At 38.9% G+C, this 18,323-nt stretch overlaps 1 protein-coding gene across 10 annotated transcripts in view; it reads right to left on the bottom strand.

Annotated features, from left to right (window-relative positions):
• DMD (dystrophin) overlaps positions 1 to 18,323 on the bottom strand; it is a 1,009,769-nt gene that overhangs the window by 642,205 nt on the left and 349,241 nt on the right. For 8 of the 10 annotated variants that reach the window (XM_081858834.1, XM_081858836.1, XM_081858830.1 and 5 more), the window contains exons 8-9: positions 6,204 to 6,382; positions 3,860 to 3,994 (exon numbers count right to left, since the gene is read on the bottom strand). In XM_081858834.1, the coding sequence (XP_081714960.1) occupies positions 3,860 to 3,994; positions 6,204 to 6,382 (314 nt within the window). The remainder of the gene's footprint in view (positions 1 to 3,859; positions 3,995 to 6,203; positions 6,383 to 18,323) is intronic. The other 2 variants (XM_081858841.1, XM_081858840.1) reach the window with 1 other exon arrangement.

The raw sequence follows: 18,323 nt of genomic DNA, 5'->3' as shown, positions 1-18,323 counted from the left end.
GTGTAAGCTCCTTGCTGCCTTGCCTTTCCTTCTGTCCCTCTCAGTAACCAACTGATATGGGGTGTTGGGGAACCACGTCAATAATGCCGCCCTGCCCACACCACCAGCCACTACTGCTTGAGAGGAAAGGTCTACTCAGTTTAGAGGGGAAAGATTTCACTGTAAAATAGGTGACAGGTAGAGCTGGCAGTGAGATTAAGCATCTCTCTGTCTCCTCTTGCTGGGCTAAGAGCTGCCTATTGAGCTCCTTAGCTCCAGGACTCCCTTGCTTAACTTCCAGCTCCCACTCAAGGTGCTGGACACGGCCACTGTTGCAACAAAAACAACAACAGTGTGTCTTATGAAACCTTAAAATTAGCACAGTTGCCATGGCATACGTTTTTATGGACTACAGTCAGTCATATCACACATGCTGGATGTCAACCAAATAAAAACAGGGTTACTTCCCAATTTTAAAAAAGGTGAGATGTTGACAATGTCAATAGCTCTTAAGTGCAAACATAACCTGAACCAGCTTCTTACTAGCAACAACAGATCACATAACAGAAACGCAAACAAAGGACAATAACCACCAAATGCTTCTCTTCATCCCCTCTCTTCCACCTGGGCCCACCCGGAGGGTGCTGGGAAATCCTAGAAACAGATTTGGGGGGCACGGTGACGAAGTTCCACTGCACAAACATAAATCCTTAGATTGATATAACAAGTTCGTTGGTACCAGGGACCAGACCTTGCAGCAAGCCGATATGCCAACTCTGCCCTCATATGTATGAAGACAATACCGTTATAGAATCCAATAATGTCAGTCACAACATCAACGGTTCATCTACCTGCTCTATCAATACTGTCCTTCTGCTATCTACACAGGACAATCAGGTCTGTCTCCAGGCAAAAGTCTAAATGGACACAAATCTGACATCAGGATGCGAAATATTTGGAAACCAGTAAGAAAACATTTCAGGTAGCTCTGCTGACCTTCATGTGGCTATTCTTATACAAAGGGAGAATCCAGCATGAAATTGCTTCACACTTATTAAGAAGTTCAATTCTATCACATGTGGTTTGAATTGAAATTACAGTTTTAGTCCCTCTGCAGGTGTTAATTAACTTGGCAATGCCAGGATGTTCTTCAACTCTGCTTTGTGAATGGGCACTGCTGTTACTTTATGTTACATCTAAACTTTTTCATAATTGTCACCGTCTGTATCTTTTATGTTTAATTTGCCTCTGATCTCACTGCTAACCAATTTTTCATCCCCTCCCCTCTCCGCCCTCCCTCTCCCTCTTGCCACCAATGTACAGTGGTACCTCGAGTTAAGTATTTAATTCGTTCCGGAGGTCCATTCTTAACCTGAAACTGTTCTTAACCTGAAGCACCACTTTAGCTAATGGGGCCTCCTGCTGCCGCTGGGCCGCCAGAGCACGATTTCTGTTCTCATCCTGAAGCAAAGTTCTTAACCCTAGGTACTATTTCTGGGTTAGTGGAATCTGTAACCTGAAGCATATGTAACCTGAAGTGTATGTAACCCGAGGTACCACTGTATACATTTACCTCCAAATTCAGGGTATCATTTTAGGCACCTAATAAAATAGAATCTGGCCATGACAGTTTAAGTGCCACAAAATTCATATTTTTGGCAGCGGACTAACATGGTTACCCTTCTGGAAAATATTCTGTTCAGTTTCACTTGCTATTAATTAATTTAATATTCCAGTAGATATTTATTTGCAAGAATAATTGGCAGGAGGAAACTGTGTATAGGAGTCACGTGTAACATTACCTTTCTACTTTGCAATATATACAGCGCTTTGCTTAATTTTGCTACTAATTAAATATGTCTGGAAACCAAATGCATCATCGTGACAGGGGTATAAAGAAAGTTACCTAAAGAAGAACTTGCTAATTATCAAATCCAAAGAATACAGTACAGATATTATTATATTTTCTGGAAGTTTTCTGCAAATCCAATTTTACGTGTTGAAATTAGCTTTCATTTGACTCTGAAACCCCCCCCAGAAAGTGTTAACAGTTAACCACCAAATGGTAGAACCTTCAGCATGAGGCCAATTTCTCTTAACTGAGATGCTGATGTGCCATTCAGTTACCTTGATTTATTCCATCCCCTGCAATTGGGCTTTTTTTTTTAAACCCCTGTGGTTGATGATTTTCCTTGGTAGTGAGCAAAGATCAATTGTCCATTTCAATTAGTTTTAGTCTATGAGGCTTATTCTTAAAGAACTATTCAAGTGAACTGGAAGATGCTACATGTTAAGTGAATTTTACATCAAGTAGTAATAGTTATTCTTCTTTTAAAAAAAGCTGTAAAGAAGATTAGAATAATTTCAATCTACTAAATTTCTGAGTACAGAAAACTGGTGACACTCCTATGGAAAGACTGTGTTTGGTGTTGTTTTTTACCTTGACTAGGTGGGTTCATATCCCACCCACAGGGTGGGCCAGTCAACTAAACACAATGAATCCTGCTTTCTTTTCATGATAGGACAAGGTGCCTAGCAATAAGGAAGAATGGTTAGATAAGGCAAGCAGTGAATAGAGGTAGATGTGAGTTACTAGAAATATATGAGATTTACTCTTTGCTCACAATGATGATACCATTATCTGATCATGGATCGATAACTTTTGTGTGCTGCACAAGGCCTGTATACCACTGACAGTTAAACAAATGTTTAAAGTAATGGTAAGAGAATCTGACAAATGGATCAAATAAAGCTTACTCCTCTACATTTCATGTAGCAGTTCAAAAGGCAGTAACATCACAGCTTAAGGTGTTTTAGCACTTTAAGTTGTGTGAGCAGGGAGACAGGAGCATCGCCTGGTACAAGGCGTCCCCTCCTGATTTGGGGTGATTCTTCTCTTCTAAAACACAGGCTATGCTATTCAAAGGGATTTCAGACTGTAACCCCCCACCCCGGCAAGGCTTTTTAGGAGGTGCAGGGCTGCAGGGTGAAAGAGAAACATCTATGTCCATGGGAAAATATGGAGTCCCCTGTAAATTTTGTAATCGTCTTCTGAATGACCAACCCCCATGCCATATTGCATATGACACTCCTGTCCATTTAAAATGAGGGCCCACAAGGTGCAATTGTTTTGTGGTTTAGCTTCCCCCTCCCTGCCTCCTGCACAGGGCACTTGACAATTGCTGAGGGTCTCGGCCAACCAATTAATTCCTTTTCTGTCTGTTGCAAGAATGCACTGTGCTATATGACTTTTAACTGCATTTCCATTGCTTCTTTAATTATTTATAGATTGTATTTTATTGAATCACAATTTGAATATCCACAGAATTCACACTGTGATATGATAAAATACAACAAAAGGAACAAAAGAAGCAATAAATATATAATTAAAAATCAAGATGAATATTTAATCTGCCATCTTCAACCAGTGATCCATAGATGTGCTGCTGACCACTTGAACGAAGCTTGTGAAACACATTCTTGGGAACCCCTGGCATAGAGGAATGTTATTGGAGAACAAAGTTCAACCTTCCTTGAGTGTCCTGCCATTCCACATGTATGATTGTAAGTAGCTTATGGTGTTAACTGAAATTCTGAAACCAAATATAATAATAATGATCATGATCATGATAATAATTTTACTCTCTTTTTTTGTTCCTGCCTAATGCACAAAGATAGGTGCGGTTTTGCAAAGAAAAGTAAGATATACAGCAGAAAAGGACTGATGGATACCAAAAACAAAACTTTAAAAAATGTACTGCTGGAAATGAAAATGGGCCCAAGCAAAAATTTTAAAAAAAACCCCAAAGTGCATATATTTTCCACAGCAAGCACAGGCATATTAGAATAATATTCACAACAAACAGTAATATTGACAGACCTGTGGAGGGAACACCTTCCCTTTTGGGTCAGGGGACATGACATAAGCAGCTTGTGTGTACGCATAGCTTTTGAAGCGAGGTTTAGGTGGAGGTGAAGGGGTGCGCACATGACCCTGTGCTACACTGACTTTGATCTAAGGAGAAGAAATTAGGAAGAAAAGCAGACACACACACGGATGAGTATGCTTAATAGAGAGGACAGAACGTATACTTTCAGGGGGAAACGCTGGCAGTTTAATTCTATCTTGCAGAAAACAGTGCTGCCATAAAGAGTAAAAAAAAAAACTATGTGGAATTTAGTGAGCTGCTTTCATTAATATGACATCCTTTCATGGCAAGTAAAAAGACTCCTTGAAGTGCCAGATAATTATTCCTGGCATGACACCCCAAATCAGTAAAGGGCCTTTATAATTCAGGACACTCAGAAAGCAAAGTAGCAAGGACTCATAGTACGTTCTGAATAAATGTGCTCAGCAGTCAGCAAATGGCCATCTGATCAACAAATCTAAAAATGCTAGTGTCCCAGAAATAAGAGAGTTAATTAATAATTAGAATTTCTGTTCACTTCGAGAAATATAACTATCAGGCTAGCCTCTCATGGGAATGCAGTTGCCACAGTGTGCCCGCTTAAGTAAAGAAACAAATAGTTTCAGAATTTCCATACACATCTAAATTTGAGTTACGATAAGGCCTTTTTTTTTTTTTAACAAGGAACTGGCACCACACACCACAAGTAAACAACCCCTGCAATTTTTCAGTGGAAGAAATTCAAGCAACTGTAACTCTGTTTTACACCATGAGATACAGCTACAGGAATGCATAATCAAAGGAGAGATACAGAGGTTTTTCACTTCATAGTGACAGCTCTATATAACCTAACCCTAAGGAGGGTGAAATCACTTGCAAAATCATTTTTGTCCTAGTCAAAGAGCTTGGAAGGCCCATGGGTGTGTGGGGAGAAGGAACTGGGGTGGGGAGAATGCCTGGAAAACAAAGCAAGAATTGGTCTCTAGTACCTTCAAAGTAACTCTGGTAGTTCACAACTGAAAGTGTTATAATGCCTGGGAAAGTTTATGTCAGTAAGTCAATATTTTGCCTCATGTCCCAAAGCTAGACAAATAAAATTAGAGATGGAGAGGCATCAATTAGGCTCTAGCAGCAGCTCATCCTAATGTGAGGCCAATTGTTTCAACCATTAGCTATATAATAATCATAAGAGCATACAAAGTATGATTACCAAGCGTGGAATTGGAACACTGGATGGGCTGGATGTCTAATTAAAGGCCAAGGTAATATCTCATTGGTGGATGAATTCCTATGCTCTCAACGATATTTCTGACTCAGAAAAGATGTTTCTTCCAGGTTATATGGCGTAATAAATGGTGTGTGCTTTATTTTCTACTTTCTGCTTATAAAATATTATAAGTAGGATAGTGTGGTATTAAAAACTATAAAAGATGCTGATCTGGGACACTGGCTTGGATATGGAAGCCCTCCGCAGCAGATCCAACAGAAAGCTTATTTGTGTATACACAACAGAGTGCAACAGAGTGCAACAGAGGTAGCTAAATCCAAACAGCATCCTGTACATATTGAGCAGTGAATAAGTGCATTGCTTTTGTGGAGAGTCTACTGAGTAATAAAAATGTTCCCACTATTTATGCTTTTTCATACATACAGATGATTTAATGAAAGACTGAGAAAGCTGATGGACAGAGCAAAGCAGTTTAAAAGTGACACAGCCTTTTAAGTAAGCTATGTCTGCGACCCTTAGAGCGCTTGATTGGCAAAGCCTTACTAATTTCAAGACGTGCTTTGAATGTAAGACACCAAAATGACACAAAATCTTACCTTGAATTACCTTGCTTCGAACAAGGAAGTGTTGCATGCTATTGGAGCCTGCTTTGCATCATGTAATGCAGTGTTTCCCAACCTTGTGCCTCCAGCTGTTTTTGGATTACAATTCCCATCATCCCTTGTCACTGGTCTTGCTAGTCAGGGATGATGGGAGTTGTAGTTCAAAAACAGCTGGAGGCACAAGGTTGGGAAACACTGATGTAATGCACAAAAAGCGTAATTTTCTTCATTTCAAAAACAGTCTATTACTTCATGCATGGCAGTTAACAGTATAAACCATGCAAATAAAGTATACATAGAGTGATATTCAATGTTAGTCATAATGAGAATTAACCACTTAAATCAATGGACATGTAAATTCTTCACTGTCTGCAGTAGGTCTACTCTGACAGTGACTTAGTTGGATCTTGCCCATAGTCTCTTTTTCACTAAATATATGACTTTATTGGCTATTAAAATTAGAATTAAAAACCCTAAAGAACTCACCTGTTGTGAAAAGCGCTGCTGATGTAACTGGACGTGCTCTTCTCTGATGTGCTTTGATTGCCGTGGCAATGTTTCCACTTCCTGGATGGCTTCAAGAGTAACTTGCTGGGGCAGGACTTGGAAAAGCGATGTCACGTACATCAAGATGGACTTCTTATCAGGATAAGGAGTTGCGACATCTGGAAAAGTGCATGAAACACAGACAACATTAGATAGTTTGCAAGGCTTCACAGAAAGCAAACAAGCTAATGAGCAGTCAGTCCATTGTCCATTTAAGCCCACTGGGGACTAATTAAAGTACTACAATCAACTCCAAGCTTTAATATGAAACTCAAATGCAAATGAGGAAGAGCAAAAATGACTCTAGTTTCTTTCTAGTTTCTACAAGTTTTTTCTTCCTTATAAGCCTTCTTCCATTTAAATGCAGACACTGCACAGTTAGAATGAATGACCTTCATAAAGGCAGGCAAAATAAGCCATTAAAAAGCTGCATTATATGTAGATGTTACTATTGCAAAAATACCAATAGGTTAATGACTGGAGTAGCTATAACAGGCTGATGGGGATGTAGCAGCGAACACTAAAGGAAGCAAGTACATTAAATAAAAAAAATGAAACTTGGATCTGCAGTGCCTAACTGCCTTTTCCAATGCAAACTACATGAATAGGGACATGGATTTCATCTGGTGGATTTCCCTCCAGAACAAAATGAATGAATAGGTAATTCCTATGGGATTTTTCTCTCTTTTTGTACTCATGGTGCCACTTTGAATATGAGTTTCAAAACCAAAATAAATTATGTGTGAAAAGCTATAGCTGTATGTACTCACATAGCTATACAGCTAAGAAAATCAGCATTAATATGAAAGTTGTGATCAACCACTTCTATTTCTTTCCACATTCCAAAGTAAACAAAATCGAGAAATGCAGATTAAGATGCAATTAAATGTAATTAAGACGTCTAAGAAAATCATATGAAGGAAGAAGAAGTCCTAAAGTTTTACTTTCCCCTCAGTTTTTATATGTGGTGGAATACAAATCAGTTAAGATTATACACTTGTAACATGAAATACTAGAGGAAACATTAAATGCTGTTTTCATGAATATAAAAAATATGGCTTTCTGAGGCTACAATCCTATATACACTAACATGGGAATAAGTTCAATTAAATTCAACAGGGCTTACTTCTGAGTTGAACTATGGAGAGTGGAGCTACTGTTCCAGAAAAGGCCTTGATTTAGCCCACCATTTCAAGTCACTAACAATTTGTAAAAATGTAAATTATGCAGCATTGCTTTCAAGTAATTCTTTTTGTTGCGGCCATTAAAATTTACCTCATGTACTCAGTGAAGTGAATCAAGATGTAAAGAGGCTGTTGTCTAAGAATTTATCATTAATCCCGTAAGTGCTTAAATACAAGCACTGGCAGAAAGCCAAGAACTATTAATAGCAATGAGGTTTTATTATAATAAATCTATCCCAGGTTTCCTAAGATCTGCAAGGTGCAATGACATTTGGTTCCCCTCTGCTAAAGTTATCACTGTAGAAAAACAGACATTGCACATTAATTTCCCATGCATATTTTCAAACCAGATAAAGGTCATGTGTTTCAACATGCCTGGCTCTCTCATGTATCCTAGACACACTGCTCAGATACTAAAGGAAGAAAGGAAAGGAAGGAGATCAAAACAGCATATAGTGTGAGGAGACTGGTAGATGAAAATCAAATGAACTAATGCAGTCAGGCCTGAATCAGTGACTGCAAGTGAACCAAGCCCAGTTTGGGGTCTGAAATGTACATACAGTGGTACCTCGGGTTAAGTACTTGATTTGTTCCGGAGGTCCGTTCTTAACCTGAAACTGTTCTTAACCTGAAGCACCACTTTAGTTAATGGGGTCTCCTGCTGCTGCCACACCGCCGGAGTATGATTTCTGTTCTCATCCTGAAGCAAAGTTCTTAACCCAAGGTACTACTTCTGGGTTAGTGGAGGCTGTAACCTGAAGCGTATGTAACCTCACCCTAACCCTAAGCATATGTAACCTGAAGCGTATGTAACCCGAGGTACCACTGTATAACTCTTATGGGGCTGAAATGGTCCAAAAGGGTTCTGAGCCTTCCCTCTCCTTTGCCATGGGCCTATAAGTCTCTGTGCCTGCTGCATCTTTTCCAGGGTGGGTTGAAACATCCCTGCCTTCCCAAGTTATCCAAGCATGTCCAACCCACATCTTGTAACCCTGTTAGGAAAGAACATTAATTCCTAAAGGAAAACTAAAATACTGCATACAGGGCACATATCACTGGGCTGGGCCAGGGAGTGGGCTGGGCTGGCTGGCTGGCTATCACCCTTGACATTGGAAGGTTAACTTCTACTAGGAGGGATCCTGATGGTCACAGTGCATGCCTTACACAGTCACCATCCCAAACTCATCACAACTGTGGGCTTTCTGCTATTTGTATGCATTAGGCCCACTGAAATTTTTCAGTGGAATACAAAAATAATGAAGGCTTTTCTAGGTTTTAATGTACCCTAATTGTAATGTGAGATAGATTTTAAAAAGCTATGAAAGAGACTGTCAAACTGTTGCTTTCAAAACGAATTCTTATACTGGTTAATCAGGCCCAGTTAGATCTTATTAGCTAGATGCCTGTGACAACCTTGAGATCCCTAAGGGATGCAAACAAAAATGCACTGCCTAAGCAATAAGATGTTGTTTTGAAGCATAATTCTAGTCAGGAGAATCATACAGGATTGTAATGTATCTGGCAGACAGGCAAGAAGGTGTATGGACTGAATAATGTCTCACATTCATCGACAAATACCATCCTTTGAAGAAGAGCCACTTACAGCTGGGTAAATTAATTTCAAGGCATTGGTACAGAATGTCTTTTTCACAACTGTGAATACATGTAATATAGGCTTTTTAACAGTCACTTGCCTAAGCCTCTGGGCAGGAAAATTTCTATCAACTGGAAGAGAGTTGATTCATTTTATTTCCTTTTAGACTATTGATGTGCCACAAATGACTTGGAGAGGTGTGAGCAGGCAGGCTGGTAGGTTTTTTGGAATTCATTACAATGCTGGTGCACGTGTAGCATCACGTAAGTTTGGTTTTGTGACTCATTAATACGTTTATTAATGATATATTTCTTTTTGCAGTGATACAATATTAACCAAACTACATTAAGCAGATGGTGCAGAATGATCTCAAATACTTAGAAAGGATATTCAAATGACTGATGAAGCCTACTATGGATATATCCAGAGTACTGTTTTGTAAAATAATCTCAATGATATATTTATAACGGTGAATTATATTTCTATTCAAGAAAGGTTTCAGAGAGTTATTGGTAATTGTTAATTGAAAACATCAGCTGATGACTGAAGTAACTGAAATACTAATAAGAATGTTTCAGCATGTTTTCAAAGTTACAAAGTAGCCTTTTCTTTCCAATTTTATAATACTTTGTCCAATATACAGGAAAATTGAAAGATACAAAAATGCCATGATGAACAATGGAGCTTTTGTATGCATTAATAACAGGAGGTATAAAATAAAAGCATCCAAAACCAGAACAAAATACTTATACAAAAATGGCTTGTATATATAATACAATATATACTGTTTTACTATATAAAAAAACTGTTCCTTCCTATCTACTTGTTATTCTGGTCCTAAGTATCATTACCAAGTGTGAAAGGCTTCTGATCAACTGAGCCTTCACTACAGTCAAGAGACTTCAGGCACAATTGACTGAGCACTGTACCATGGCACAACCTCCACTCATTTCAGTGAAATTCTCTGAAACAAAGGGAGATTGTGCAGCAGTGGTGCTTGACTTCCTTTGCTGCTTAAACAAGTGTAAATAGAAGAGCTAACTGGCTTGGATCATTAGTAATGAAGAGCTATTATTTAGCTGGGATCCTGATTTACTCAAAGTAATTTTATTTGATAGGTTTGTGAGCTATGTGAATGCATTGGCTGATCACTGGACAAGTTTCCTAATGCAAGCAAAAAACCCAAATCCCAACATAAATTTCCAAGAGTCAAGAGAGATCACAAACAGGTAATAGAGGCTCTGCTGGTAGAAGCATAGGAGCAGAAGAAAGGCATGGCGGGGATCATAAAAGCACCTTCAGTTATATATTAAGTGAACAGCAACACAATTCACTGACTTGATGACAGGTCAATGACAAAGAATCTGTGAGCTTCTTATTTGCAAACATCATACCAAAGAACTAAATAAAACAAAATCACCATGCTAAAAACACTCAGCAGCAGTTTCATTACTTCTGCTGTTTGTTCAAACCTATAGTCATGCGGCTGCCAGTAGCCAACTTTTGGAAAGATTGAGATAAAGTTGTACTTGAGAGATACCTCACCATTTAGTTGTGGGTAGAAGCTATCTCAAATGCTTATATGAAAATAAAGTTTTTAAAAAGACCTAGACTGGTCCATAAAAGCATTACATTTATGTTGTTATTAGTATTACCTTCCCTTTACCATAAGGTCTCCTGGCAGGTTACATTAAAAACAATATTAAAAACAGTTTAAAGCAACATAAAATCACAGAAATAAGGTGGGCCCTTAAAATATACATCTCAAGTGTCCAAGTCAAGGTAAAGAGGTGCACCTTCAGCATTCACTAAATGAAGATGCCAGAAAAGCCTTTGTGGGGAGGGCGTGCCACAACTTAGGGGCTGTCACAAAGAATGCCTTTTTCTGGACAACAACATACACACAACTGAGTTTCTGAGGAATGTGATATAACCAAGAGAGACCCCTCTGCTGATATTAGCACCTAAGAAGGTTTGTGTCCATCTTTCATGTATTTGGGGCCCAAGTCATTTAGAGCCATAAACACTAATGTGAGTACCTTGAATTGGTCCAACGGATGAACTGCCAACCAGTATACAGGGCCTTTGTGACATCTAAATGGAGCCCCAGCCAGTACCGTAATCTGGCTGCTGCATTTTGGACCAATTGAAGTTTTCTACTCATCTTCACAGGCAGCCCCACAAATATAACACTCCACCAAGAACAGACTTGTGGATACACAATGCTTTGGCTTTGTTATTTGGTGAGATCATCTTAGAAGCAGACCCTCTCATTTATAGAACATTAAAGATATAATATTTTTATATCAATCCTAATGAATGTCTTACATAATACAATATAGCTCTACTGGGGCATTCTAATTTCTATCCGTGGAGGGAGTATGGCCCCTTCCCCTCCACCCCAACTTCCACCATTGAGCAGGAGGGTCGGAAGGGGGGTTGTAAGCAACTTTGGCTGAATGTAGTTACAGCTACAGTCTACTTTGTGGTCAGGATTTGCAGATGTGAGGAGAACTGTAACTCTGTACAAATGAATGTACGTATAATCCACCTCCAGACCTTCCCATTCAACATGGGCATGACAGGGAAAGAGGGGCATGATCAGTGCATGTGCTCTCTTCACAAACAGAACTTAAGAACACATAAACAGGGATTCTTTATAAAGAAAACTTGTGAGTGTGCCAGTACTAGACTAGGGAAAAATGAGTTTTACTGCTTGTCAGATTGTAATGAAAACCGTCTGTGCTGAAATCAAACAAATTGTGCCAAATTAGCTAATAAAATGTGGTTTAAATGTATGGCAATGGGATAGATGTGAAAGGGATCAGAATAATATGAAAACAAGACAATCTGCTTTCACATAAAGCTCCCTTATCAGAAGAAAAGCAAAACATTGTTTCACTATAATGAAAACAAAACAAAATAAAACCAGGCCTCACACATTTATTGCCACATTCATGATGTATTTATGATCAGTGATGAATTTTATGCATCCATTAGACCTGCATCATTACTTTATTAATAACTTTGCTAAATAATAGTAAACCTTATGGCATTCAGTATGGACACCAGCTGAAGCATGTAAAAATAATTAAAAGTTCCTGAAGTTATACACTGACAGCATAATCCTATGCATGTCGACTTGGAAGTAAGTTCAGTACCACCTTTTCAAGTGTGGCTTACAGCTGTAATCCTGTGCATAATGCTTCGAAGTACTTTCAACTGAACTAAGTAGTAGTTCAGATGCACTACCAAATTGTAGTTTGTCATTATGTGAATGAGCAGTCAAGGAGCCCAAGACCTGCACATGTCCTTCTAGCCATGTCCACTACGGTGCCCTTTCTCCTTTCCTGGTTTTGAAGCAAACAATGTGTTGTAATTTCTAAACACGGATTGCAGGAGAAGTACAAAGAGTTGCTTGCTGGTTCAGAGGAAACTAACAGTTTTCCTCAAATCAGGAAAGGAGGGAAAGACTGCAGCACACAAGAATGCAACACTAAGGTATAGAACACCAAACCATTATTACACATTACCCCTGAACCGCACCAGTGAGACTTAATTCTTAGTCAACATGCACAGAAAAGGTGCGTACATTGCAACCTCTCTGCAACTATACATTGCCATTTCACAGCTAAGTATGTATTAAAAACTGAACATGCCTTGGAAATCTCATCTGAAGTACCTTTACCCAAAACTATAAAATGCAATCTGGACTTACAGTATATGTGAGGAACTTCTGCAGTCAGCACATTGTGACGAGTCCCCATAGATCATTGCCTGTTTATACCTCAGCGAGAGATGGGAGATGTCAGAGTGATAAGTCTGGCCAGCCCTTAAACTGAAATCTTGAGTGAATCTGATTCCACCAGTTCATTCATGCCTAAATCCCAAAAGCTGGCCTGAATTTAAAATGGAATTTTGAATAATGCAGTGATTCTGCTAATTGTAGTAAATTCTAGTGCCATCAAATGTATCTACATTAACAATACATGAAAGTCAAGGGAGAGTTAAAATTCTGGGAACAAAATGAAGTGGGCATCAGTGAGAATAACGGTACTTTTAACTAAAGTGTAAAAAATGGATAACTTGCAAATGACCGTATTTTTACCAACTGATTAATATGTAATAGAGGTCAAGAAAGAGGTAGTTGTCAATGTTAGCCCCTCTGTTATTTGAGATGCACAAAAATACCCCATGTGGCAGAATAAATCACAGGCATAAGGAACACTGCAGTAAGCTTGAATTTTGAGATGGCTGCTCCATCTTTAACCAACACTGACACTCACCTGAAATACTACCCTGTAACATGCCTATGATAATGATAGGAAGGAAAGGCCTCAGCGATGTTATGCACGATCATTATTTACTAAGAACATTCAAAGAAGCTGTTTGTCAACTAAAATATTTTACAAGATGAAAGCCAAGAAGAATTGTGATACATTGCTACAGATCCTGAATAGGTAAATTAGATGAGATAGCTACAAAATAGGGTATAATCAATGACATACAGCATGACAGCATCTTTTCAATGCCAATTAATTAAAGTAGTTAATCAAGAGCATGACTCAAATTGCAAAAAAAAATGGCATTTTGTACAGTTAATTACGTGGACTATAGAGGAAGATGGGCTGGATAACAACATAATAGCTTTTGGAACAGATTGGCAGAAAGGATCTGCTGCCCTTCTGCTAAGTGAGCTAACGGAGAAAACACAAAGGTATTTGTTAAGGAGAAAGTGGCATAGCAATGCTCACAAAGCTGAGGAATTCCTACAGCAAATCTGTAAAGATTTTAGTCTAAAGTGAAATCAGCTGTTAATAAGAACAAGTTAAAAGGTAACGAGAGAAATATAACACAAATTTTTTAAATGGTTTCCAGCACATCTTTACGTGAAAGTTGAGATAATAAGGAATTGAAAGCAAACTTTAAAAAAAAAATATTCTGGTGCTTTTTAAAGTAACCCAAAACAATGACCATTTGACAGATTCAAAGATGCATGCTCTGATCCTGGTGATCTGTTCCAGGCACAGAAGCTGAAAAGGCACACTGAAATGCCAGAATCTCTTCTCTCTCTTTTTTTCAATTGGTGAAATCAATTAGGGGATGCTGTGCAAATCTGCACAAGCCAGGAGTTTCCCAGAGTTGTGAATTTTAGGAGTAGACAGCCTTCCCCCAACGGCCATGACAGGACTATAGAGGGAGGGGAGGGAAGTTAGGGGGAGGCATTTCTTGCTCCCCATCGTCTGCTCCTATACCACTACCATCCCTGTGCATGCAGGTGTATAAAGGTAAGAGTAAGGATGTTGCTATGGAGGCTGGTGGAATGACCAGGTGGGCATATTAATTTCCAAAGCCTCTTGGACTGACTCAAGAAATACACTTTTTTGTGGGGGCTGGGGAATAAACAAATACATTCATTTCCGGGTATATCCAAGCTTGGAGGACTACATGCATCTCTTAAGTCACTGGGTTTGATCCACAGTAGCGGGATGGCAGACGCTCTCTCCCATACCTGGGCAACTCCCTCAGCTACCACCCTGTCACCACTTAGCAAAAACTCTTCCAGTGACCAGACAGCACTGTTAAATGGGGTGGACTCAGCTGCATAAGTTGTTTTCCCCTGATATTTGTAACACTCTTCCCTCTCAGTCACCCAGTAGCATAAGCTAGCCCAGGGTCACCAATCCGGTGCCCCTGAAAGCTTACAGTGAAGCTACTGGGAAGGTTCAGCAGATTCTATGATTTAATTTTTAAAATGAAGTTATGGAGGGGGGGGAATGTGCAGGTAGCTTCTAAGTGATGTCTGTAATTGTGCCTGCACATGAAAGCTCACACCAGTAACAAACTTAGTTGGTCTCTAAGGTGCTACTGGAAGGAATTTTTTTTTATTCTGTAAAAAGAGTGATGTGGCCACCTTGTATATTTTTCTGGTACTGAGGAATGCTCCTTGTTATTTAACAGCAACACCATGAGAGAGAGAGAGAGAGAGAGAGAGAGAGAGAGAAATTAGCATTCTGTTCTCACAGGTGGTTGTCTCTAATTTGTCACACTCCCCATGGCGGCCATTTTGTGTTCTTCCAGCCAGTTTGTGGCTTGCACTCCCAGCACAGACCCAAGGAGATGTTTTTAGGGAGCTGGAAGGGTTACCAGGGAAGAAGGATGTGAGAAAGTCATCTGGTACTAGCCCTCTTGCACAAGATTTGGGCCAGTCTCTTGATCCAACCCAATATGCATGCTATTTTGCATGCTATTTGGATGCTGCTGCTCCATCCAAATACATGCACACAAACAAATTTAAGATATGAGCCTGATGATTTAAGTGCCTAAACATGGCTTTTATTATTCAACATGCATTTAACAGTCTAATAGCCTTTCCCAAGGTCACATACAATAAATCAAAGAAAGAGCCTGAATTATATTTTCTTTTCTCTGCATTAAGTGCCATGCTTCAAACATCAGACCACATACTGGTAGGGTATTCAACCGAGATAAAAGAGTTTATCTGCTAGGATTATTTGCCAGCTTTCCTTTCTCTTTTAATCAAACTGTCAAGTACAGTCAGACAGCATATTTGCAAACTACACCTGCCAAGGCTTTTAGATTGTCAACTATTTTATATGTACTTCATGTACTTTTCATGTGTTTTATGTCTGCCATCTTTTCTCCACTTTACTTACCTATTCTTTTTTAAGGTCAATGGTAGGTGTACAAATGTCACATTCCAATCTTTATTTCTGGGCTTGTCACATCAAACAGACCATTTCAGCAATGTCCCTCTTCTCTTTCCTAGTGTTTATGCAGAAGCTTTCCATTTCTCTTGCTTTGTACATGCCCTTCATAAGAAGGTCCCCTCAATAAAGCAGCTTCTGATAAAAACAACAACAACAACAACAACAACAACAACAACAACAACAACAACAACCAGGCCCTGAATCATTCAGGATTCTGGTTCTGGGCACTTTTAAGTACCATTAATTCAAAGAGAATATTAAGCACTTGTCCATTGGATAGTTAATGAAAGCTATTAATTCTGACTAGGGTTATTGGTTTCTTCCCAGGATGGGTCTCCCCAGGTGGCTGATTTTGGAAGGACAGCAAACTGCAGGGTAATTTATTTTATTATTATATAGCATTTACTGCTCAGAGGAAGGATATGTGCTTATGGGATTTTCTTGACTGTGTGCGTTGGGCATGGGGATGCCTTTTGCCACTCTGCCCCAGTCAGAAGAATGACTTGGATTAGCCCTGTTGTTTCCTGTAACAAGAAATTCCTTACTCTCATCTCTTCCTTGTGAAGTAAATGCAGTGGCGGCTGGTAACATGTCAACTTGGGAAGACAGCCATTTTCAACCTTGCTGTTTTCATCACAATAGGACCTCTGAGGACTTATCTAGGAAAATGTGTCATTATATATATGCAGAGTGCAACTGTCTTCTCCTTTCCTTCTATGGTTGGGGAAAGAGCTTCCACAAGACTAATCATAATCAACCTCCATTCTGCCTGAAATTTGGGAGAGTAGCTTCCATGTTTGAGGAAGGATGTGGAATCATACCCAGACAGGCATAGAGTCCAAACTCTCCATTTTAGAAATTCACTGACAAATTCACAAAACAGTAAGGTGGAAATAATAGTGTTAGCCTTTCCCCTCCATTTGTATGCATTCAATATATATCCCCTGCTAGGGGAGGGGGTTGTTGGCAGCAGATCCACACACCTTTTCTGCATAAACAGACTAAGAGGCATGCCCTTCTTGAATTCATGATCTGGCTGCCACAAACATGGCTCCTGTTTTGCTCCCAAAAGAAGCACTGCAGGCTTCTCTAGAGGTATTTAATGCAAAATTAACTGACAAATGTTCTTATGTATGGTTCAAGTCTCTGCCTAGAAGTTGCCCAGGCTATTCTTACAAAATAATAATAATTGGGCAGTGGTGAGGAGAAATATAGAATTTGACCACCTTTGAATTAACATCTTGTTCTAGAGGGCTCTCTTAGCTCTAAATTGGTCCTTAATTAACGCCCTCTTAATTATCTCAATGTTTACTCTGCATCTTTTACCATATAATCTCAATTAATCAAACAAACACAATAAAAGGTTTTATATTGTTGTTTGTTTTCACATTTCAGTTTGGACCTAGAATTTCTCTGGCAGTTTGAAAAAAGATGGTAAATCCTTAAAATGCCCTTCCACTTGTTAAGTTTTCAGAATTGATTTTCTCTTGGGTAAAATAATTAAACGAATAAGTGATGTTTCCTCAAATAGCTATGAAGCAAACAAAGCTGTGCATGAGCACCATACATGATAGTGGCACATGTCAGCATATCATTGGTTTGTGTACACACCATATGATGAATAGGGAGGATTTTATTTTTATTACGGTTGCTTTTAATTAGCCAGTGCAGGAAAGATCAATAGCACATCCACATCCAAATGCTTAGAGGAGCTTTGGAGGTTAAAGAACTGGTGACAAGGAATGCACTTTTCTCCAGTACAGAAATTTAGGCCCCTATGGGGACAAAAGCGAGGATTGGTTGCCATACAGACAACTAACAGTATTGGAAAAAGAACAGGAGGCAAATGTTGCAATATGCTTCATTTAAATGCTTCTCTTATCATGTCAAGAAAGAATCAGCTGGTAAAGGTTTTGCCAATTAAGTGGCTGAAGCCAATTTTCTTACCATTTTAAAAGCATTTAAACTGCTGAAAAAGAAGCTAGCCACATCAGATCTGCTAGCCTACAAACTAAAATTTATTGCATTTTAGTATTATTAATCTGTATAGTTACAAATTATTTTGTATATATTTCTACTTAAATGTTATGCATGCTATATTAACTAAAAGCCATGGTTTTGTTCTTCACAACTACTAGGATAGTGCGCACATGCACGCACGCACGCACACGCGCACATACACACACACACACACACACACACACACACACTGTATAATAAAATCCCATTTTCATTTGTTCTAAAGAGAGACACTTTATTTTGTTCACTTGGATCCTCTGCTGCAAAAAGAAGAGCGCTTCCATATTAAGAAGGACAAGTATGGATACAACCTGTTTTATTTATTGTCTAAATAAACGAATAAAAAAACCATTTTATTTTTAGACATTTTGATGCAAAGGTAGTTTAGGCACCTTACTAACCCTAATTACTTCTCTGACCACTAATAGCAATAGATACTTTAAAAAAAAACAACACAAACTTTTTTTATCTTGTTGAGTAAGGCTTTAACAATCTGCTCCAAGGGACTTCAATGCTATGTTTCCCCCAAGAG

This window comes from Podarcis erhardii (assembly GCF_964252035.2).
Source record: "Podarcis erhardii genome assembly, chromosome: 4".
Lineage (NCBI taxonomy): Eukaryota > Metazoa > Chordata > Lepidosauria > Squamata > Lacertidae > Podarcis > Podarcis erhardii.
Note: the sequence above shows the minus strand (reverse complement) of the source record. Positions and strands in the feature narration are given on the sequence as shown.